General features: G+C 52.6%; 1 protein-coding gene and 1 long non-coding RNA gene across 2 annotated transcripts in view; one reads left to right on the top strand and one right to left on the bottom strand.

Annotated features, from left to right (window-relative positions):
- Nucleotides 1-3,821: 3,821 nt before the first annotated feature.
- LOC103227262 (uncharacterized) lies at nucleotides 3,822-5,216 on the bottom strand. Its single transcript, XR_012090476.1, has 2 exons — nucleotides 5,158-5,216; nucleotides 3,822-4,179 (listed from the first exon to the last, which is right to left on the bottom strand). It is a non-coding gene; the product is annotated as an uncharacterized lncRNA (long non-coding RNA).
- Nucleotides 5,217-5,941: 725 nt separating this feature from the next.
- PRKAG2 (protein kinase AMP-activated non-catalytic subunit gamma 2) overlaps nucleotides 5,942-24,292 on the top strand; it is a 323,168-nt gene continuing 304,817 nt past the window's right edge. The window contains exon 1 of the mRNA XM_007983534.3: nucleotides 5,942-6,545. Within this exon, the coding sequence (XP_007981725.2) occupies nucleotides 6,432-6,545 (114 nt within the window). The 5' untranslated portion in view covers nucleotides 5,942-6,431. The remainder of the gene's footprint in view (nucleotides 6,546-24,292) is intronic.

Raw genomic sequence — 24,292 nt, 5'->3', positions numbered from 1 at the left:
CGGGAAAATAAAAACGGACCCAGAAAGGGGCAGTCAGGAGATGTATTGTCCCAAAGCAGTGTTCCCACTGGTCCTGGGCCCCTGCCTCCACTTCTCTGCGTGGATCGATACTGATGACTCCATTTGTACCAGGGAGCAAAAGCCATCACAAGGTTACACAATCATTGCCCAAGCTTAAAGGAAATAAAAGCTGGAATGTGACTCTTTGCCCTGTTTTTCACGATTAGATAACACCCCCTTAGCTTGGTATTCAATAAGTTATCAAAGTATTTACAGAGTCCTGAGCCCAGACTTTGCTGTTTAGTTTTTCTAAGAGTTGTAAAATTGAGCCGCCGTCTTCCTGCATATACAGACCACTGTTCTCTCCATTTGTGTCACAGGCAAATAGACCAAGGCAGCTAAGATGTTCTCAGTTGGTTGGTCCTTCTTAGTCGGTCCAAGGTTACCCCAAAGGCATTTCCTAAAGAGTCTTCAGTAAAGTTCTTAAAAGCAGAGGGAGCCACATTTTTTATGTTTTCCTTGAGGGCACAGCCAATTCATACTCATGGGCAGAAGTGAAATGAATGTCAGCGCAGATTCCAGTAACTAGGTTTCTGTTCCCTTCATCTGTAAAGTGGATGTGATCATTCTCTTGGGGGATTTTAGTGGAAATTAGGTGAGATAGTTGATATGAAGTACCTAACACGGTGCCTGCATGTCATTGGTGATCAAAAAGTTCCTTTCTTCTTTGCAATGTGGAATCCACTGTCACTCAGGTTGGGAACTCATCAGACACAGACATCCATCTCACGATCACAGAGCTTCCTTCTAACTGCAACATTCTAAGCACCCAGGGTAAACGTGGACTTCAAACCCCTGAGGACACCCCCAATTCTAAGACTTTCTAAATTGTCAATACTATATAAAGATGACTCACGGTTTCCAAAGTCATTTTCATTTATATGGAATAATAGACAAAAATTTTTTTTTTTTTAAAAAAAAGCATGGGTGGGTATAAGGGAACAAGTAAGTTTGGAAAACTAGGTTAAGTGAAATTAAACAGCCAGTGTCCCCTTCGTAAGCTCTAATCGAGGATTTCCTTTATGTTAACTCTCCTACTCTGGGTATTTCACTTCTCAGCGGGTTGTAGGCCCTGGCCCTGGGTGCAGCATTTTAAACGATCACCTCTGAACGAAATGTTGCCTGGCTGGGGAAGAGGTGACTCACCCTGGCGGGCCAGTGTGTTGAGCTAGAGCCCTGGGAGGTGACAGCATTCAGAAATGGGTACCCCAAGTATTTGCAGGTGATGTTGGTCTGGGATACTAGTATAGTGGGACAGCAATGACACAAACACATGTGTGGTATAAAACGTGCCAATCATATCTTTCCCCCGCATTCAATGTGCTAACATGTTTAAGAGCCCTTAGCACTATCACCTAATAGAAGCTGCATGTTATTAACTCTCATGCTCACCAGTCTGGGCCAATGATGCCCCCAAAAGGAAGCCGCCTCGATGATATGCTTTGGCTGTGTCCCCACCCAAATCTCATCTTGAATCGTAGCTCCCATAATTCTCATGTGTTGCGGGAGAAATCATGGGGGCGGGTCTTTCCCAGGCTGTTCTCGTGATAGTGAATAGGTCTCGTGAGATCTGATGGTTTTATAAATGGGAGTCCCCCTGCACATGCTCTGTTTCCTGCTGTCATGTAAGATGTGACTTTGCTCCTTGCTTTTGTGAGGCCTCCCCAGCCATGTGGAACTATAAGTCAATTAAACCTCTTTCCTTTATAAATTACCCAGTCTCAGGTATGTCTTTATCAGCAGCATGGAAACAGACTAATATACTAAACATGCCCCTTTCTCCAACAAGCTATCCCAAACCATCTGTAGGAAGGGCCTTGGGTGGTTTTTTATTTGTTTCTGTTTGTTTTTAATTTCCAACTTACTGTGGAATCATACTTTGTAAAATTCAATAAAAAATAAATTACTAGAGCAATACATTTAACAAAGACATACCAAATACAATCAGGACAAAAATACACACTTCCTTAAAGAGGCCACAGAAATATTCTGAAGACCACCTCTCTTACAGATGGGGAACTAAGGGGCCTGCCCCCATTGCATAGCTGATCAGAGGCGGCTCCTCTGGCTGAAGCAAGCTAGGTGCTTGGGCCCAAGCCCTAGCCCCAACCCCAGCCCCAGATCCAGCCCCAGCCCCTGCCCCAGATCCAGCCCCAGCCCCAGCTCCAGGCCTGGCCAAGTTCTCCTCATCCTTCCCGGAAGACAAGGGAGAGGTGAATGAGGCACTGGCCTCAGGTGCAAATTTTAAGGGGGTGCCAAAAACTCACTCACCAAGATAAAGAATATTTAATGCAATATCTTTCTAAACATCAGAATTCTACATAAAGACAGAATCAGTAACGGTGCTGAGCCAAGCAATATCGGCACCTGAGGCAAAAGGCAGAATCAGTGACATTGTCAGAGCCTTACTTAAAGTATTGGCCTTTTGTTCAGCACAGATTTTACTGCATTAATTTTGAGAAGGAGGTCATAGGTAGGGCTTACAGAAACAGTGAATGTCAGGGGTCATTAGATGGACAACATCGCAGGGGCCCACCACATAACACATATAACTGTGTGCACACCAACGAGAGGGGAAGGTGGGGGTTTTCAGAAAACACCTCAAATCAAAACAAGTACTGTGTTTCTTCCACTCTGAGACTCCACCAGTCAGATTTGTGACCAATTTGTTAATATATCTTTAGGAGGAAAAAAATGGCAGGTAAGCTTCTTCTGACATCATTTATAAGCAACCCCCATAATTCAGAAATATTCACATATAGAACCCTGAAGGGAAAAATCCCAAATTGTTTTTTCCTCTGCTCTCACATTACGACAATCATCAACGCGGAAGGTTCATGTCACCAAATGTGTGTGCTGGGGGGTTCTCCCCACTACCAAGCAAGCAACCAGTTCTGCAGGAAACACCAGGGTGTCCTCCAACTCATTTCTGGCACTGTCTACCTGGAGATAGCGGCAGATCCCACAGGTTGAGGGCTCAGTCCCCAAGGCACGCCCCCCATCCCACTTCACATACCAGTTGCAAGTCCAGGCATCTGGAGCTTCTGACCGACAGGCTGGGCTCTCAACTGGGGTTCCCACAACCCCCTCTCAGGTTCATTAATTTGCTAGAGTGGTACACAGAACTCAGGGAAATGTACATTTAAAGGTTTATTATAATGCATATTACCAAGAACCCAGATGACGGGATGTACAGGGAGAACAGGCAGGGAGCTTCCAACCCCTCTCCAAGCACACTGTTTTCCAGCAGCCTCCACATGTCCAGGGATCCAGAAGCTCCCAAACCCAGACCTCTTGGGCTTCTTATGGAGACTTCATTGGACAGGCACGATTGACAATCATGCAGAAATGTGATCAAACAAAAAGGTATGATCTAATAGTGACGGAGTAAGTGTGGACACCCAACAAGGCCTGCCTATTCCGATCGTTACTGGCCTTTCCGTGCAGGATTTCTTCCTCTCGGGAATGGGGTAGGGCTCCTTCGGAACAGAGGGTCTTAAGTCCCACAGTCAGACAGATGAGGGAGGATTAGAGTCCTGCCTTGGGCTGGTGAGGTGGTGAAGAGGGGACAGGGGAAGTTCAGAGGCGAGATTGTTTCCTGGGGCCTGCTTCTGAGGCCTAAAGCACCCCAACGTTATAACAATGACTGTGATGATGACAGGAGTGCTGAGCCAGGAACCCTGGACAAAACCCAGTATTTATACCTTGTAATATCAGAAGCACCAAAAAAATAAATAAATAAATAAATAAAGCTCTTAAAATACAGTAAAATGTTTTAATTTAGGAAGCACTAAAGTCTTTGTTCCAACAAAAATAACTCAGAGAGCAAATTATTTTACATATTTACACAGATCAATCAACAAAAGTACACATTATAACAATTGCTAAACACTGTCCGTAAAGAAAACATTTCGAATGAGAAGCGCCATGGCGGTTTTCTCCTTCTGGGTCACCCAGTGGAATGAGGGCCCGCGCCAGGGGCTCTTCCCAGATGTCTCTTCACTCCAGCCAGCTTCCTTCTGATGGCCCCATTTTCCTTTAAAACCAGTTCTCATCAAACCTGCATCAGGTTTGTGCACCCTGGCAAATGATCATTTTGACAAGGATTAAAACTGTAAGCTAAAGAGACGACACAAATGACAATTGGGAATACTTTTGAGGGGGGACAGAGACTAAATACTACCCCTTCCCCTTTTCTACTTCTAACCAATATCTTGAACATTCAGTGGGACAATACAGTCTTGCTGGGTCTCTTGAAATCCTCCAGCAAGAAGCCAGCCAGGAGAAGACCCAGACGTCCCACACTTGTGGGGCCAGGATGGCTGCCTGGTTGCTGAACCCAGACAAGGTCCTCCCAGAGCATCTGCCCCTGTCAGGCTCTGTCTGGAGACTGGGGATCTTCCAGGCTGGCTTCATTCTGGACCAGAGAGCAGAGGAGAAGGAGAAAGAATATAAACCCACCCCTGTGAGCCAGAGAACCACCCAAGCTGTAAGGATTTTGTGCAAGCTGCTGGAATTGGGTTGGAAAAGCGACCCGGCAAGCAGCTGAAAGGAAGGGTGTGCACGCCTGCTTCCTAAGGGGTGATCCTTCGGGTGGGCTGAGCATGCCTCCTCCCCTGAGGAGGGAGTCCTGCAAAAGCACGCGCCTCAACACGAGTAAAGGCCCTATGGTGTCCCCAAAGCGACCCCTGTCGCGTTCACTCTGCGGGTAGCCTCCCTGCATTACTGATTACTCCGAGTGGCTGAGCTGACGTCAGCATTCTGGGAGCGCCAATGACCTTTGGGGTCACCACATCCTCAGAAACTAGAGCAGGAGGGGAAGCGACCCCCAAGCCAGCACTCCCCCTACTTTCCACCCGGGAGCCGAGGTTGCGCCATCCTGGGGCGCATCTGGGGACGGGGACCCACCAGACCCCTCCCCTAACCCCTCTAGGGCCCTCGGCAGCAGGCGGTTCCGGATGCCCACCAGGGGCTCTAAAGGACCTGGGCAGCACGGGGAACCCTAGCCCGGATCTTCGAGCCCTCTCCTCCTTCTCCCAATTCTTTCCGCAGTCTCAGAAGCCCCACGTTTCCCGCGGCGGGGGGACACGCACTTACCGCGGATCCACTATGCAAACCTTGATGAACCTGAAAAAAGCCGGGTGGGGTGGGGTGGGGGTGGGGGTGGGGGTGGGGGTGGGGTGTGGTGTGGTGGGGGTGGGGGTGGGGATGGGGAGACCCTGCTCGCACCCAGCGCCGCGCACCGCTCTCTGGGCGGGTTCGAGTGCGCGCGCGGGGCGGGGCAGGACCTGCGGCTGCAGTGTTTAGCGAAGCACGTGCTGCTCCGCGCGCAGACCCCCGAGGCCGTGGGCTTCCTGGCTGCCCGGTCTGCGGTGGGGCGGCGGCGGGGGCGTGTTTCAAGGGGTAGAACAGACACTGAGACGCCGGGAGGCGGGATGGGTCCGAAACCAGCTCGGAGCGAGTCTCGAGCGGCGGCGGCCGCAGGGGACGGGGCGCGGCGACTAGGGCGGCGTGGGGCGGCGGGGAGAGGGACGGTGGCGCTGCACGCCGCGCACTTCCTGTTCAACACGCGCCGCCTCCCACCGCCCGCGCTCCCCGAGCTTGCGTCGGTGCCAGGCCCGGCCCCTCACTGTCCCCTCGCGGTCCCCTGGGGCCGCCGCGCGGCGGGGGGCGAGAAGCGGGCGCCCTGCCCTTCTCGGCCCGCAGGGCTCCGGGCGCCCCCTCCGGCGCGCAGGGCCGCGAGCGCCGCCGCCAGAACTTCTGCCAGCTGCCGCCCGTAGCCCAATTGCGCAGAGGGCTCGCCTTGCACCTCCTCTTCCCCCGCCGCCCTCCCTTTCGCCCAGAAAGGAGGACGGACCCAGCTGCAGGCTCCGAGCTGGTTTATTCTGCGGCCGAGGATTACATTTATGCACGAACGGTCTCGCTGGCTCCAGATTCCCCACTTGGGCACAGGCATAGGAGGGTTGTTTTCCAAATTGCTGGTTTTAATTGCACCTGCCTTTCAGATTACCTCTGGGAATCTGTGGGAGGAGCCGAGAGGGTGGAAAATGTTTCTTCCCTTTGCAAAAGGAAGAAAACTTTGTCACCCAGCGGGAGACTTCAGCCACGCGTAACCCGCGAGACACCAGAACCCGGACGGGCTTTTACTGATTCTGCCTGCGAGAGTTCCGTAGGAAAGGACGCTTGAACTCGGCGCTCCGGCGGCGGCGGCACGAGTTCCCTGCTCACTCTCCCTCCCCACGGAAGTCCCCACGAGGTGGCTTCAGGGTGTAACAGAGCGCGCGGCTCCAGTCCGACGGCAGCGGCCGGGGGAGGGAAGGAGGGGACCGAACCCCCGAGGAGTTACCCAGAATCAACTTCTGGTTAGAGTTATGGGAAGCGCGGTTATGGACACCAAGAAGAAAAAAGATGTTTCCAGCCCCGGCGGGAGCGGCGGCAAGAAAAATGCCAGCCAGAAGAGGCGTTCTCTGCGCGTGCACATTCCGGTGAGTCCCAGCACTCGGTCCCATGCTCCCCAGCCCTCCTGTCGCTCCGGTCCCCGGCGCCGAAGCGGTTAACGCTGGACGCCCCGCGTGCGCCGTGCGTGCCCCTCCTGTCACTTCGGGCGGCTCGGGGAAAGGGTAGAGGGACAGGGCCCGAGCTGGGCTGGCGGAGCCGGGGCTCGATCTCTCTCTCTGCCCGTGTGCAGCCCGGGCTGGGGCTCCGCCTGGGGCGGGGACTAGGCGGCTGCAGACTAGAGGGGGCGCCGGGCGCGGCTGGTGGGCAGCTGGGCGTAGCCCGGTATCCAGCCGGGTGCTGGTGCGGGGGGCGGTGCGTTGTGTTGTTTTGCTGAAAAGGGACGGTGTGGACTGCGCTCCGGGGAGGTGGAGCCCGCGCTCGGCTGCCGGAGAAGGAGGGAGGGGAGGGGAGAGGAGGGGAGGGACGGTGGGTGGGGAAAGCAGCGGGGCGGGAGGTGGGGGGAGCTGTGTAGCTGCGCCTTCCAATGCACCCCCTCCACCCCAGTCTCCCTCGGGGTGTTTCTGGGCCTGGAGCGGGGCTGTCCTCTGCAGCCGTTCCCTTCCCTCGCCCCGGGAGTGTACTTTGGGTCTCTGTGGTATTTGGGGACTCGGAGCTCCCTAACCCATGCAGGCTGCATTGAACTTCAGCCCCGGCCGCGACGGCCGCCCGGGAGGACATTGGCGACTCGGATCTATCTGAGGCTTCACTTTGTCCAGCCAGAGGGGCGGCGGGCCGGGTGGTGCTTCCTCCCTTCGGGACGGCGCCCAGGTAGCCCGCGGCCACTGTTCCTCTCCTCCGGTAGGGGGGTCGGGTGGTGGGAGGTGTGGCGGCCTACTGGGTCACACCCTCCGCCTCAGCCAACCAAGTAAATGTTTGTGTTTGTGTACACACACACACACACACACACACACACACACACAGACAGACACACAGCAGAGTGCTCCGTGGAGAAAGTTATTTTGCTCTCCCGGGGCAGGGTGGGAGTGCACAGTGAATGGGCTGTCTGGACCCCTCATTAAAGCTAATCCTTCCCGACAGCGTCAGGCGCAGCTGGCATGGCCGAGGCAGGCCACTCACTTCCCACTGTGAATTCCAGGGGCACTGCCCCGTGTTTGCTGAGCCACCCTTCTTTTGGACGCCCCGCTAAGGTCCTCCTGTGTAAATTCCGGCCCACACGTGTCTAACGCTTGGATGAAGAAGGTGGAGTCCAGGGGCGGGGTTCCAGACACCCGATGCCAAGTAGCCCCACACGGGCCCTGGGCCAGCCCTCCCTGGTGGGGAAGCTCTGGGGCAGGAAACCTGGACCCCCGGCTGCTGTGTGGCCCCCACGGTGGTGACCCGATTATGCGGGAATAAGTGTTCTATTTGAAAATGAAACATTCTTGTTTACATCTCTCATGTAAGACATTTAAAACCGTGTTTGAATTACACGTTAGATGTTGCTGCCACCGATCTCTTAAACAGTGATCACTGGAGCTAACTGTGTAACTACCGTTTCTCCCATTTGTGAAATGCAGGAAATAATACGTGTTTTTCCTGCTTTATAGGGATATTGAAATAAAATGACTCATGGGAAACTCTTCTTTGTTGTTTTTTGTTTTGTTTTTTTGTTTTGTTTTGAGTCAGGGGCTCACTCTGTTCCCCAGGTGGGAATGCAGTGGTGCAATCATGGCTCACTGCAGCCTCAGCCTCTCTAGGCTCAAGTGGTCCTCCCACCTCAGCCTCCTGAGTAACCAGGACTACAGGCACGTGCCACCACAGCCAGCTAATTTATTTAGTTTTTTTGTAAAGATGAGGTTTTACCATGTTGCCCAAAGCTGGTACACATGGGCTGGGCTGAAGCGATCCGCCCACCTTGGCCTCCCAAAGTGTTGGGATTATAGGCGTGAGCCATCACACCCGTCCCGGAAAAACTCCTGACAAATGTAAAGTGTCCTATAAATGTATGGGGAATACATATACATATACATATACATATACATATACATATATACATACACATATACATATACACATACACATACACATACACATACACATATACATATACACATATACATATACATATACATATACACATACACATACACATATACATATACATATACATATACACATACACATACACATATACATATACATATACACATACACATATACACATACACATACACATATACATATACACATACACATACACATACACATACACATACACATACACACATACACATACACATACATATACATATACATATACATATATACATATACACATACACATACACATACACATACACATATACATATACATATACACATACACATACACACATACACATATACATATACATATACATATACACATACACATATACATATACATATACACATACACATACACATACACATATACATATACATATACATCAGACACCTAGTTTTTTAAAAAAATGTATAGAGAGTAACAAGAACATGCCATTGTCCAGTGGTTGGGCCATTTTGTGTGGCAGCCACATGGTGAGGCTGGTTCCAAATGCAGGATGTGAGTGATGTGTGGGTGTGCCCGTGGGGTGGTGCCAGCGGTAATGTGAGACAAAATCCAGGACCAGAAAAAGGATTGTGAGGCCAGGCTGTGAATGTTGAAAAACCATGTTATAGTTGGGGTCCTTAGACCACCCTTCTTGCTGCCATTGGTGACTTTGGCAGTTTTTCATAACGTTCTTGGCATGAGCCAGCCCGCTGCAAAAGTAGTATTCATTCAGTTATTCCACAGTGGCTGAGGGTGACCACGTGCCCAGGCTCTGGTTAGGGTGAGATCTGGGGAAGATTGGCCCAGGTCCTCACAGGGCTTGCAGTTGCTGGGGGCACCAGGGAGGTCCCCTCATCTGCCAAATGGTCATTACCTATTGATCGTTGTGCCAGGCTAGGTGGCAGTTATAACCTCGCTGGGAAAATGAGGCTTTCAGACAAAGGCTAGCAAATGATCCAGGGGCATACGATGACCAGTGCAGACCACACCTGTTTCTAGAGGCAGGAGTGATGACAGTGCCTGATGTGTTCAGAGAGACTACACCCAGAGATGGCAGGCAGGAGTCATGTAGGAGAAGTGGGGGTGATACTCTCATTAAGGAACCAGTGGGAGCACCCCACAGAATCGGGCAGGAGGGATGGCTGCTTCCGGATGAAGAGCCATACCTCCTGGAGAAAGGATTTGAGAGCCAGGGTCATAGGAAACGGTTTGAGACGGGATCAGGCAACACCTGGACATAGGGTTGCCAGCTGTAGTAACTAAAAATACAAAATGCCTAGTTAAATCTAGATTTCAGATACAGGATGAATCATTTCTTAGCATAGGTATGTGCCATGCAATATTTGGGATATACTAAAAACTATCCATTGTTGATGTGATTAATGGGGGTGTCCTGTATTTGATCTGGCAATGCTGCCTTGAAGGCCAGGCCCAAGGAGTGAGGACCCCCTCCTTAAGGCATGAAGAAGCTTCGGTGGACGCTGTGGATAGCCTCCTTCTGGTGCCCGGGGCCCAGCCCACCTGCAGCCTCGGTGGACAGCGTCTTACTCATGTCTCCCTCCTCACCTGAAGGAATCCTCTCAGACCCTGGCAGCTTGCTCAGCCTAGTGTGGGAACCCCTGGAAGTGCTGGGATTATGCCCTGAGGGGCAACCCCCAACCCAGGAGAGGTCCAGTTGGTGGCCAATGGCCCAGCCACCCTGCTTCTCAGTGGGAAGTTGTGACCTGGGTTCTGCAGGGTGCCTCAGGGGGATCCCTAGCAGGGTGGGGATCCACAGTGTAACTCACTCAGTAATGTACCTTACTGGCCCTTCTGGCCAGTTCCTGCCTCAGCTTCCCCATTCCCTTGCCCGCACTTCCTGGGATAAACTCCTGAACCTAAGTTCCTGTCTGAGTGTCTTTTCTGGGGGACTAAACTAAGAAGCTATTAAAGGTAAAGAAAACAACGCTCCAGTGCAGAGTGGAGTGATGGGAAAGGGGCTGGTGTCAAGGGAACCAACCCAAGTACTTTGGCAAAAGCCCAGGGTAAGGGTCCGAGAGCCTGAACTGCAGTTGCAATGAGAGAATGCAGAAGGGCAGACGTGGGACGTGAGAAGGCCAACCTAGTGGATGGCAGGGGGTTGAGTTAGCAGGCACTGATGTGGAGGTATTTGGGATAACGGGCCAGTTCTTGGGGAAATGGTGAGTCTGGTCATCGCCCGGGTGTATCTCAGCAGAGGGCAGCACGTCCACGGGGAATCACGTCTGCTTCCTCACCCCAGCCTCAGAGGATTGTGGTGTCCAGGGACTGCCATTGCCAAGGACATCTTGGATTCTGAGGAGTAACTCTTGAAAGACACTGCGGTGCTGGCTGTCCTGTGACTGGGGTCATTTGGTGGCCTCCAGGGACCCCTAGTGCCCAAGCAGCTTGTCTCTTCATTGAATTCGAGTGAGTCGTTTTGGGGACCTCAGCCTCCAGCCCATATCATAAACAGAACCGTGGCCTAGGGTGTTGGAGGCAATTACTGCAAACCTCCTCTCTCGGGCTCTGATGATCTTGAATGTCCCCACTGCCCTCTTCCTGTCAACAGCCCGTCTAGGCTTTGGGACACCAGGAAGGAAGAATCCATTTTAGGGGACAGCCTAGGGCCAGTGGGTAGTGGCTGGTAGTGGAGACCTAGAACTACTAAGTAATTTATCAATTGAATTCGGTTGATGGCTGTGTACTGGGGAAGGGAACACGGCCCTTGGACCATGAAGATGTTGCCTTGCTTGGTTTCAGTCTTAGGCATTTTGTGTCACCTTTATGGGCGCAGCTACCACCTTTATGGAGGAGGAGGGAGGAGAATGCAAAGGAGAGGAAAGGGAAGGACTGAAGGCAGATTCTATCCTGAGGCCATGCTGACCTTTAAAAGTAGCAAAGGGCCGTAAAGGTCAGAGTCCTGGCCTCTTGGCACCCTGACTCGGCTCCCTGCTCTGAGCCTCCATGCCTCTTGTAAGGCATGGCTGATCATGAAGGCGATGGAATGGTTTTCGGAAATCACTCGCCGGGAGCATAGCCGTGCGTGGTATTCTTCCGAGACTTTAGTAGCAAGCATGTTCTTTCTTCTTTATGTCACTCTAAGAAAAAGCAGCTTCACTATTAATGGTAAAGTTCATCGATCCCATAGACATGCTTTAATCAAGGCTGGCTGGCATGTTGTGCATCTCTCGAACTGTTTCAAGCCAATGACAGAGCAGGAGGCCGGGGGGAGGGAAGACGTCAGACAGATGGACCCAAGGCAGAAGCCTTTGGGGACACTGAGGCAGGCTGGAGGAGTTCAGATAGTTGCTACTGAGTGGGGCATTTCTGTCAGAATGCACATGTCGCTGGCCCTCTGGGGAGAGGTGCTCCAGAAAGCTTGCATAGTCGCTGGAGACAAACTAAAAATAGAGCCAGGGCAGCTGGGCAGTCACAACGTTTGCAGAGATGGGACTGGGCTTGGGCGGGCCTGTTGCCAGTCATGCCTCCCCCTGCTGCATGGCCTCGAGGGAAGCCACGTGCAGTGAGGAGGCCACGCACCCTCCGCGCTGGTGATGGCCTAGGACCTTTGCACCCAGCTCCTGCCCTGTAGCCTCTATCTGGCTGGATGAGCCGCTGGGAACTCCAGGATGAGGGTGGGAAGGGGAGCTGTGTCCTGCCCCGGAGCTGGAGGATGCAACCATGACTGCTTTGTGCCCCTCACACCACTGAAATGCTCTGGATGGAAGCTTCAGGAAAGGGAAGGGGGATGCTGTGTGGCACAGTGGAGGCATCAGCTTTGACCTTGGCCAGTTTGTACCATCCTGAGCAAGATTTGCTGGATTAGGGTTTAGGGCAATGTTTTGCAAAGTGTGGTTCCTGGACTAGCTTAAGTAGTAGCACCCAGTGTTTGTTTAGAATGTAAAATCCTGCTTCTTAGCCCAGACTCGCTGAATCAGAATGTCTGAGGGTGGGATCCATGAGTTTGCATTTTTCTTAAGTTCTCCAGTGATTCTTGTACCTACTGGGGCTTAAAAACAATTGGGTACTATTAATAGCTTCCCTGGTGTAATACTGTTCCATTTCTTCTGCCCCCATGAGTTATTCCTCTGTCTGTCTGCCTGCCTGCCTGTCTGTCTGTCTATCTATCTATCTATCTATCTATCTATCTATCTATCTATCTATCTATCAATCATCTGCACCTTTTCAGCCATCATTGAGAAGAGATATCCTTGACTTCTGACTATTCAACAAAGCAATTCAACATTTGGTTTCCAAATAAAGATGAATGCCCAAACCAGCCTGTAGCCAGAGCTGCCCATGTGGGCCAGCCCGTTAGGCCACACTGCAAGCTTTCTTGACTCAGCCCTTCAGTGGCTTGATGCATCTTAGATGCCCTGCCATAAGCTCCAGTAGGGCCCAGAGTATGCTATAGGGACCTTCAGTAGTCAAACTTCTCAGTGATGGGGAACTCAGACTGGCCTGTGGCTCCAGGGTTTTTGACGAAGCTTGGTTGCCGCTCTGCAGTACGCAGGGTGTGACAGGGCTCATCAGCGAGGGGACGTCCTCCGTGGGGCACAGCACATTGACTCAATGCTGCATGAGCACAGCCCAGTGCTGGTCCTAGAGGGAACGGGCAGCTAAACAGTGATGTGTGATCACTTCCTTGAAGACTCTGGCACACAGAGGGCACAGGGACGCCCATGGAGCAGCTCACATGGGGGAGTAGTGCGGAACCTGCACAAACCCGTGGGCCTGCAGAGTCGCATGCTCAGTGACTTGCGGGAGTCATCCTGGAGCTGCCTCATCCTCTTATCCCTACTTCACAAATGCCCAGCTGAGAAAAAGCCTGTTCATCATGACATGGTAGATGACAGGGTTACTTACATGGAGGTGAAATGTGCATCTCTGCCCTCATCTAGCCCCTGCTGCCGTATTCACGGTAGGTCCTGGTTCCTCTTTGTGGAGGGTTCCAAGATTCTTGTATAAACAAGGCTCTACATACCGCAGAGGAGCAGCCTACTGGTGAATGCAAAGAGTTAAATCCCGGATCATGATTTCCCAGCTCCAGTACTGAATTAACATAAACAGAAGCAGCAGCCCAACCGAGTTGGTGAGTTCAATCAATATTGCATCTTTTCACACATCACCAACTTGTTAGGGTTCTCAGTGCATTACTAGTGTCTTTTCCTGCCTCTTTGAACTACCCGCCCCCGCCCCGCCCGCCAATAAAACCTAGCAGAACAATATTGCTCGTTTGCACTCAGGGTTTGCAATTTTTACTGTGCTAAACACTAGACTGGCTGAAGAAATCATTTGGAAGCACTTTTTATTGGCCAACGCCTCTTCATCTACTCAGACTTCACTTACATAATTTGTAAATCCGTTTGTCTCTTCTAAAACCATGTGCTCTTAAATATTCCTGTTTCTTGGCTGTTCATTTTCTTTTGCTTTCCCTGTTTTCCTAAAAGAGCTGATTTTGGTGTATTCAGCTCATGGCCAGTGTCTTTCTGTTTCTAGGCACCTTTTTACATTTATGGGGGCCACTAAGGTTACCGAGTAGAGCTACAGACACTGACAGGAGCGGAGTGAGAATCTGGTTCACCCGTTCTCCTCCCTTCGCTCTCCCTTCGGCCAAAATGGGGCCAGTGAGCGCGATCACTGATGAAGCACCAGCTGTCTCTCGTTCCTTTCAAGACGGTGAACCAGCCCGTCCTGATAACCCCACAGTTCCGTCAAAGTCATTTAAAATGTGGAACAAACAAAGGCCGATGGACAGCTGAGCTGTGATGTTGAAACAGAGTCGTGACTTTGCTTGGTGACTCGCTCTGAGATGAGCAGAGGGGCCACCTGAGAGTTAAGCTGTGTCCTTCGGGCTTAACCACAGGGAGTTCTTAGAAGCCCGCACTGTTACTCATTGCACGGCTCGTGCGCCCAGACCAGAGGAAGGGGTTAGCTATTAACTGGCTGAGCTTCCCCGGTAGAAGAAGGTGCTTTGGTGGAACTGTATTTTAGCCTGGCCTTGGAATGGTTAATTGGAATCTCACTCATCTCTTTCTTCCACTACCTACTTTGAAAATAATTTAATCCCTGTCCTTTACTTCCTGTTGACAGGAACCCCTCTCTGCCAACCCATGGCTGGTCACGGACCAATCGGATATCACCAGGCTTTGGGGCGTCTGCCAGGGCCTCTGTGTTTTGATATACTCTGACCTGGCAGTGAAGTTGCTGATGAATGTACGACAAAGACCAGTGTGCTCTGTAACCCCAGGCTCCCAGCGTCTTTTCCATGAGCCAGAGGCCTGGTCCTGGAGGGGGGTGCCCTGCAGCTCTGCTGGCCTTCTTCTGGGGAGCTCTTTGTAGGGGGTAGCCCTGCAGTGACCTCCACTGTGCTGGGGAGGGGAAGAGGAAGGATGCAACAGGGTGAGGGGAGAATTTGAGAAAATAGGACGCAAATTCTCAACTTGTGAATAAAGAAATAGAGAGCCATTGCTAAGAACCATGTTTCCACAGGGTTAGTGCTGGGACCAGAAAGCAGTCAACTGTTTCTGTGTACTTTCCAGGGACTGGGCTGGGTGTCGAGGACACAAAGATGAACAGTGCGATGGAATTGGATTCTCCCAAAAAATGGTCGAAGTCCCACACCCCCTACACCCCGTACCTGTGAATGAGACCTTACTTGAAATGGGGTTTCTGCAGATGATTAACATATAAATTAGGATGAGCCCATTAGGACGGGCCCTCGTTCACTATGCCTGGAGTCCTTCTAAGAAGAGGGAAATTGCATCCAGAGGCACAGGCAAGAAGGCTTGTGAGGGCGGAGGTAGAAGATTGCAGAGCTGCTGCTACGAGCCATGGAATACAGGCCGCTGAAGGGTGGAAGAGGCAAGGAAGGATCCTCCCGGAGGTTTCAGAGGGAGTGTGGCTCTCACAGCACCTTGATTTCAGACCTCTGGCCTCTAGAGTGACAAGAGAATCCGTTCCGTTTTAAAGCCCCCAGTATGTGGTGCCGCGCTATCACAGCCCCGGAACCTCACCCAACAGCGCCCTGCCCTCGAAGCACAGCATGGCTGCAGCCTCCGCCTGATAGAGCTGTAGGGCAGGGCTTGTGCTGCGGGGCCCCACAGCATGTCCTGGAGAGGGGGCCAAGGTCCCAGGATGCGGTCCCAGCGTCCCGCTGCCCACAGCGCTTGCACGGCCTGGAGAGGGGGCCAAGGCCCCAGGATGGGGTCCCAGCGTCCCACTGCCCACAGCACTTGCACGGCCTGGAGAGGGGGCCAAGGCCCCAGGAAGGAGTCCCAGTGTCCCACTGCCCACGGCACTTGCATGGCCTGGAGAGGGGACCAAGGCCCCAGGAAGGAGTCCCAGCGTCCCACTGCCCACAGCGCTTTGATGCTCCCTTCCAAGGTCTGGGTCTTTCCTTGCGTCCCCTCCTCCCACTGCTGGAAGTTCTAGTGTGGCGGGGCTGTGAGAAAACCAACGTGACATGTCGGAGGCTGGTGTGGCAGCTCCGGGACCCGGGCCTGCTCCCTCTGTCCAGAGCACCTCCTCTTTACCTGCTCTCCCCTCCTGGGTGGCCACCAAGACCCAGCCTCCTGGGGCCAGGGGTGAAGAGGTGTGCACGAGGGGTGGGGGTGGGAGGACAGCTCTGTCACCTGCTCAACTTCCAGAAGACAGGCAGGCAGGCTCCGTGCAGCCGTTTGTCTATTGGGCTAATGTGGAAACCATTTACCCAGCTCCACCCTGCTCACCACCTCAGCCGTGCCAGCAGCCATGGGGTGGTGGGCTTGAAGCAAACATCACCTGGTTCCCATCCTCATCTATAGCATATGTTGTAATAAGCACCCCAGAGAGCCTTCTTCCTCCATGCAACCTGGATATGCTTGATGGGGAGTTGCATTCACGGTGCTGATGACCGATTCATATTCTTGATTGTATCAGATACCATCTGGGGTGGCACGGTTGTCATCAGATTGAGCTAATATTGCTGAAGCACTTGTTATATGCCAGATGTGTGCTTTTATATAAGCCGTCTCTCTTTATCTCTAAAGTAATATGTGAAATATTAGTATTGCTATTAGTCTTATTATCCTTACTGTGGAAATGACAGTTTGAGGTTCACAACCATTCTAGCCCAACCTGCTGAGAAAATCTCTGTTGCATCTTGTTGGTTTTTTTATATCTCTGCTTGGCTATGGCCCAGATGCCCAAGCAGCCTCCTTGGGTTACGGGATGAGGCTGGACAGTCAGGCTGAGGCTGGGCTGTGGGCCCAAGAGGACGGTGTCTGCTGCCTCCCTGCAGTTTGTCCTGCGTGGGTCAGGTCTCCATACGCTTTACTCGGCCCCTTTCTAGATGAAAGTCATTGAAAGATATTCTTTACCCTTCTTATTTCAAAAATAAATAACCTGCCTTCTCCACTTGCATAGGTTCCATTCTCTGGTTCTTCTTTTTCAGTTTGTTGTTTTTGCTTCTTAAATAATGGATATTAGAATGAACACTACACTCGGAATCAGGAAGCCCTGCCTGCTGCCTCTGTCACCTGTCTAGGGGCTTCTTCCCACCAAGTCATCCGGTACTGACTGCAGCCTGTTGTGTGCCAGGGTCAGGGGTCTCACTGTGACCCACATGGGCCCCTCTCTCCCCTCACAAGGCTTAACCTGGGGCACGCCGTCACCCTATCAGTTCACATCTGCCGCTACCAAAACACCAAAAACATAGGGACTGAAAGCCACAGAATTTCTTCTTTGTCACTGTTCTCTCTGCCGGCTGGGAAGTTCTCACGGTTGGGGCTGGCTTGGCCGATATCTGGGGTCAGCTGGCAGCTGGGGCCCAGGACAGACTTGCCCGCATGTCTGCCCATCGCCCAGTCAGCTCCATGCCAGCCGAGCCACAGGGACGACTGGGCCGTGTGTCTAGCAGGCTGTCCAGGCAGCAGCAAGAGGGCCAGCCTGAAGCTCAGGGGCTCCTCAGGCCCCTTGGCCATGGCAAGTCACATGGCTGAGACTCGAGGGATGGAGGGACAGACTCCACCTGTGGATGGGAAGCAAGGTCACGTGGCAAGGTCATGCTCACAGGGGCTGGAAGGATTTGAGCGGAACCAGTCACTTAACCTGACTAGATCTGTTTACATATATAATACATTCGTATATTATATAATTAATATTATATAAAATTGTTATCTAATCATATGCTATTTAAAGTATATCCTATATGTGATATGTATAATATATAATATACATATATACACTTTGAAAAAGAGGGCTGGAGCCTAAGTCTCCGTTTGGCTCAAGCACCACGGCTGTATGGAAACTGCTTTGTCCTGGGGTCAAGTGGCCTTTAAGGGGCTGTGGGTGAGGGGCGTGCAGAGCAGTGATGGGGCCTGGGTCTTTCCAAAGCTGGGCTTTTGAGAGGGTTACCTGAGCCCTCCCGTTTGCGCCACTAAAGATGAGTGAGTGTCTAAGGAGATATTTCGCCCCTGGGGAGCTGCCAGCACCAGGAGAACAGAGAAGCCACTCGTCTCCTCACCACCCTGCTTTGCATGTTACGTGTATTTTGAGATTTCTGACATGACCTTGGGGCACAGGTAATAGAATAGTTTCAAAGACAGAGGGAAATGCTGGGCAGTGATAACAACCTGGTCTAGGGAAAGAACTGGGCCAGGTGACCTCCCCCGGAGAGTTGCAGGGCGCCTGCTAGGTGTGGAAGTGGCGCAGAGGACGCATGGTAGCCCCTGCGAGAAGAGAAACAGGAAGCTGCACCCTGGACCGCCATATAATGAGGAAATAGCCCCAGGAGGTTAAGCGACCTGCCAAGTTGCATGGCTGGTCAGTGGCAAAGCAAGGATTGAACCCGGGCTTTTGCACTGGAGGTGTGTTAGAAGGAGAGGAGTCCCATCCTGGCTGGCCAACAGCCGTGGCTATGGTCAGGGAAGGGCTTCTGGGAGCCAGCAGTGCCGTCTGCCGGCCTCGTGGCTTTCTGCCTGAGATGCCTGCTCTTCAGGCTGGAGGTCAGGAAGCCGGTTCACAGCAGTGCTTGTTTCGTGCTGTTTCAAGACAAGGGCTGTGGGCTCCAGACTCCATTCTCTATCACCTCCCTCCTCTCTCCTCTCCTCTAGATGTGGCAACATCAGTTCTCAGGAAAGGCTCAAAGCGATGTTCTGTAGGCTCCGCATGCAGGCATGGAGTTTACTACTATGATAAAATACAGCATAAAGGCAGGTGGACATATTTGGTTCTTGGTTCCTTTTTTTTTTTTTTTTTTTTTTTTTTAATTTTTGAGACAGGGTCTTGCTCTGTAGCCCAGGCTGGAGTGCGGTGGTTTGAACACTGCTGCCTGGAACTCCTGAGCTCAAGCGATCCCCTTACCTCAGCCTGCTGAGTAGCCGGGACCACAGGTGCCACCATGCCCAGCTAATGTTTTGATTTTTCATAGAGAAGGGGCTTCATCATCTTGCCTAGGTTGCTCTTAAACTCCTGGGCTTAAGCAGTTCTCCTGCTGTGACCTTCCAAAGTGCTAAGATTGCAGGCGTGAGCCACCGTGCTGGCCTCATATTTGGTTCTATTCCTTGTTAAATGATGGTCTACCCTCCGGTGGCCTTTGTCACCTTCACCTGAAGGTTATGCTCAGCTGGTGAGTCTGTGCCTCTAGCTTTGGCCACTCAGTGGTGAAAGATGGAAGCAAGCTGGACGGAGCAGAGGGGAAGGGCTGTGAAGCATTCACACCAAAGGCCTCATCTGACCCGTTGGAACATTCTGGAACTGGGATGGCCCTTCAGAGTTGTCCCAGATTGAGGCAAAGGGCTCCCACACTGTCCCTGGGAAGGGGATGTAAACTTGGTTGAGGCAGATCCCATCTGGTGAGGGCAAGTCTCAGCGAGGCACTCAGCTGAGTACCAGCGGCTACCAGTGCTCCCTGTACCTGGGGACCTACCAGCACCCCCTGCACCCGGGAATCTAACAGTGCCCCCTGTACCCAGGTTCTACCAGCACCCCCTGTGCCCGGGGACCTACCAGTCTCCCTGCACCCGGGGACCTATCAGTGCCCCCCGCACCTGGGGACCTACTAGTGCTCCCTGCACGTGGGGGTCTACCAGTGCCCCCTGCACCCAGGGACCTACCAGTGCCCCCTGCACCCGGAGATCTACCAGTGCTCCCTGCATTCAGGGACCTACCAGTGCCACCTGCACCCAGGAGTCTACCAGTGTCCCTGCACCCAGGGACCTACCAGCGCCCCCTGCACCCAGGGATCTACCAGTGATCCCTGCATTCAGGGACCTAGCAGGGCCACCTGCACCCAGGAGTCTACCAGTGTCCCTGCACCCAGGGACCTACCAGCGCCCCCTGCACCTGGGGGTCTACCAGTGCTCCCTGCACTTGGGGACCTACCAGTGCTTCCTGCACCTGGGGATCCAGGAGCCACACCACGGCATCCACAGCATTGCGTCCCTTTCTCATAATAAAATCTCACGATTTTTCTTTTGAAGTGTCCAGCCCGTCTCCTTAATTAAACCATAAGCTCCTTTAAGGATGGCATGCATCTACACTTTGTCATGTCCCAGCCCTGAGGAAGCCACCTCTCACACAGCCGACCTGAATGTTGACAATGATGATGACGATGATGGTGAGGAAATGCAGAACCTGAACTAACAGAGGGGGAAAGGAAGACAATATGGACCATCTTTGAGAATGGAAATGCTTAGTTGACTCTACAACCCAATTTAGAAAAGTCTGAGTAGACACACTACTTACAAATCTTAGGGGAGCCACATACCTCAAAGAGAAAATTTTCAGACAAATCATGTCTTGTTGGTTTCAAAAAGAGGCATTGTTTTTCCATTCAATCTACTGGCCAGAATAAAAAGGGCAGATTTTAGGCACATTATTGTGCTATTTGTTTTTTTCCTTCACCTCCCACTTGGGAAAGTTACTTGGGCTTTGGCTCAGACTGATTGACTAGTAACAGCATCCTGTGTCTGGCAGGAGGCATCTGCCGTGGCGGATTGTCCTCTACCTGGAGACCGGCCGGGCGCCTAGACCTTCATGCAGTGCAGAGCCTGGGGGCCAGATGCCAGTGCCTCGGGCCTCATGTCCTTCAGGGACCTCTGTATTTCCTGGTGCCATTGGAAGAGGGAGCATCCGTCCACCGAGGGGATGGGCATGGACCTAGCTGTCCCTCATACTAGATTCTCAAGAACAGAGTCCTGTGTGCGAGCAGGAAAATGGGATGGTTTTCATCTTGCCAACGGAAGAGTGACTGCAGGGGAGGGAGCATGAGTTCGGGTGCCATAGGCCAAGGTCGCAACCCCAGTGCCACTGATTGCCCCCTGTGTCCTATTGGGCAGTTTACTGGCACAATCTAAGCCTCAGTTTCCTCACAGGTAAAATATAGAATATAATCCCCACCTCGCAGGATGTGGGGGAGCATGACTGAGATGCCACAGTAAAGAGCAGGATGTCTGTGTCTAGAAAGGTTGCCTCCCTCTCTCTTACAAGCAGCCCATGGGAGGACCCTAAGAATGGAGCAGTGGCCACCATCACATCCCAGGTTTTCTGGAGATGGCCCCAGCTTAAGATAATTTTATTCTTTTCAATTGAGGTAATTTTTTTTTTTTTTTTTTTTGAGACAGAGTCTTATTCTGTCACCTAGGCTGGAATGCAGTGGCACCATCTTGGCTCACTGCAACCTCGGCCTCCCGGGTTCAAGCAATTCTTATGTCTCAGTCTCTGCAGTAGCTGGGATTACAAGCGCGCACCACCATGACCAGCCAATTTTTGTGTTTTTGGTAGAGATGGGGTTTTGCCATGTTGCCCAGGCTGGTCTTGAACTCCTGGCCTCAAGTACCCACCTCAACCTCCCAAAGTGCTGGGATTACAGGCGTGAGCCACCATGCCCGTCCTGCAGGTGATTCTTTAATCGTAATTTGAACGAGATTTCCTTTTTAATCCCTCATAAGGCTTTGGCTGAATAATTTGCAAATTTGTTCAACAGGTCTCCTTATTCACACTGAGACAGGCCAAGGTCCTGACCCCAGAGTGAAGTCAGCTTGAGCCTCCAGGGCTGAAGGTACTGAGCCCTTAACTGAGAGTGCTTAGAAATGGCCTTGGCCTTAGGTCCACGTGCCAGGAACTTGAAGGCAAAGTCTTGGGGTGGGGCTGCTGAGAGTTGAGGTGGTGGGCAGAAATCTAACCTGGCAAGCTCTACCTAGAAGCAGAATACTGGGACTTCAGGGTCCCTGGAGTCTTGTCTGCCTCCACCTCCCTCTACCACAAGCCTATTGTGACCCCACTAGGGTCATGGCACAGAAGACAGGTGGGCAGACAAGGGGAGACAGTGTTCCCTGGGCTAGAACAGTACCCTTTAGGAGAGGCAGGGCACAGCAGGTATCCTTGGGCATCAGTTCATCAGGTTAATATTCTTTTTGTCCTCTTCTCCTTGGGGCATTTGCCGTCTAATAGGAAACTCATGGGGATTTTACACCTTGACTCCAGAAAATAAATATTATGTGGCTTTTAGAGAACACTCAGGCCCCCAAGTCATCTCCTTCTAGTCTGCAGTGGGCCTCGGGTGGGGTGGGCTGGGCTGGGGGCCATGCTCTCCCTCATGTCTTGTGGATGGTTCATTCCCAGTGGGAGATGAAACCCACACCCCCTTCCACAGCTGAGGCCTTGGGCACCACAGGTGGCACCCAGCAGTGCTTGTCTCTGATTGTCCACGGGTACAGGCATGGACGCCAGGGAGGAGGGGCTGGGGAAGGACGAGCAGTGTAGAGATGCAGGTGGCCATGTGTGGTGTTGGAGGAGTGAGGTGTTTGCAAGAAGTTCTGGTTCTCTCTGCTGCAAAGCATGGTGCAAAGCATACCCAGCCTGTGGTCTTGCCTCTCTGTGGGCCTGTCCTGGTGCCCCCTTTCTGCCCTGCCTCTGGCAGGAGGGGCTCCACGGAGGCTGGAGAAGGGGCACTGGCTGGGCATATCGCAGTGGCTGGGCACATCACAGCTGCCGGTTAATGTGCTTAATGGAAGGTGGATGAAAGCGTCCGACAGGCAGATGGAGCCCCGTGAGTGACTGGAAAGGCCCCTCCAGGTCCAGCATTCCAGGCTTCCGTGATATCTGCTAAAACTCCAGGTGCCTGGCCCCCTCTGTCAGCTCAGCCCACAGTCCTACCTGCAGGTGGCAGAGAGGGAATCTTGGACTACATCAGAAGATGGGCTCTCCCGTCCTACAACCCTGCGTCCCTCCAGTGGCATGGACTTAGGTGAGTCCCATGGCCTTGGATTTTCAGCTGATACCGAGATGACTACTGTCTAGATGGGAGTGGGGGATGGCTGTTTATCAGATCATTCAACTGCTTGGCCCTGGACAGAGATGGAGATACATCCTCGGTGCCTTAGCCTGCAGCTCTCACCTGGGACAAAACAGGATGGCTGGCAAGTGACTGATGAGAGCAGAAGGGGAGCAGAAGGTATCCAAGTCCACTCCGCTTCTGATGGCGCCAAGGGACAGCTCTGGCACTGTGAACTGTGGCTGGCAGCAGAGCCAGCTGGGCCTGGGCGCACAGCTTCAGGCAGGTGCCGCCGGATCCCTCACCTCCGCTTTCACAGCCCTCGCCACCGGGAAGTCCTTCCCTGTTCGGTCATCCCGTGGCCCTTTAAGCGTGTGTCCTTAGCTGTGTCTCAGCGAACATGGAGAGATGTGCTGGGCACTGCCCTCCCTCTGAAATGATTCCTGGCCAGCACCTTTGTCTTCTTTAGAGAATCACACCTTTCCACGGGGCTGGCGGTTGCGTCCCACCCTCCCCACCCACGGGCCTCATGGAGATGGTGGGAAGGTCTTGCCGCAGCTTTCCGCCTTCACCACCGTGTGCAGCAGGGGCTGCTTGCGGGTCTCGCGTCGCCCCGCCCCGTCTGACACCGTTCCCCACAGAGCGTTCTCTGGTGCCCCAGCTGTGCAGCGCCCTCGAAGCACATTCACTGGGCATCACAGGATGATGTGTACAGATGTGGTGTCGGCTCTTTGCTGGAGGCCCCAGCGACCTGTTTTTCCTGAGTCTGTTCTGTGACTGACTCGAGAGACACCTGGCCAGGGTCTGGCTCCTCCTCAGGAGACACTGGACTTTCTGAGCTTTCCTTGGTCTGAGAAGTTTCTGAAAACTCCCCTGAGTCACTGAGGCCAGGGATGGGGTTGGAGCTGCTGTCGATGCCAGCCTTGCAGAGGAGCAGGAAGAGGGGTCTCTGAGGGGCGAGGCAAGGCCTGGGCACCCGTCAGCTCCATCAAGACTCCTGGGGGCAGAATTTGTGTTCGGTTCGTCTTTATGGTCCCTCCCAGTGCTCCACACTGTGCATTCTGCATAGTAGGTGCTTGCTGAATACCTCCTAGCTACCAGCAAAGCGCCTTTGGATTGGGGGCTCAAACCAAACCCATCTCAGCACTGGAAAACTTTCAAATCACAGGAAGCCGAGAAATGGCCGAAGTGAACGATGGTGTCGACCCTTTTTCCAGCAGCGATGGCGTCAGGCATGGCCATGGTCCAGGACCATTGAGGAGGCAGGACTTCCCTTTCCCTGTGAATCTCTCTCTTCCTGTAGAGCAGGGGTGGTGTGTGTCAGGGGGCAGGCGAATAGGGGAGGGGAATAATGGAGTGTGGGAGATAGGGGTATTTAAATACCCACTGAGGCTTACCTAGTCCAATTCCTGACATGTATTTTTATGCCACCTGGATACCGAAAG

This window comes from Chlorocebus sabaeus, chromosome 21, assembly GCF_047675955.1.
Source record: "Chlorocebus sabaeus isolate Y175 chromosome 21, mChlSab1.0.hap1, whole genome shotgun sequence".
Classification (NCBI taxonomy): domain Eukaryota; kingdom Metazoa; phylum Chordata; class Mammalia; order Primates; family Cercopithecidae; genus Chlorocebus; species Chlorocebus sabaeus.
Note: the sequence above shows the minus strand (reverse complement) of the source record. Positions and strands in the feature narration are given on the sequence as shown.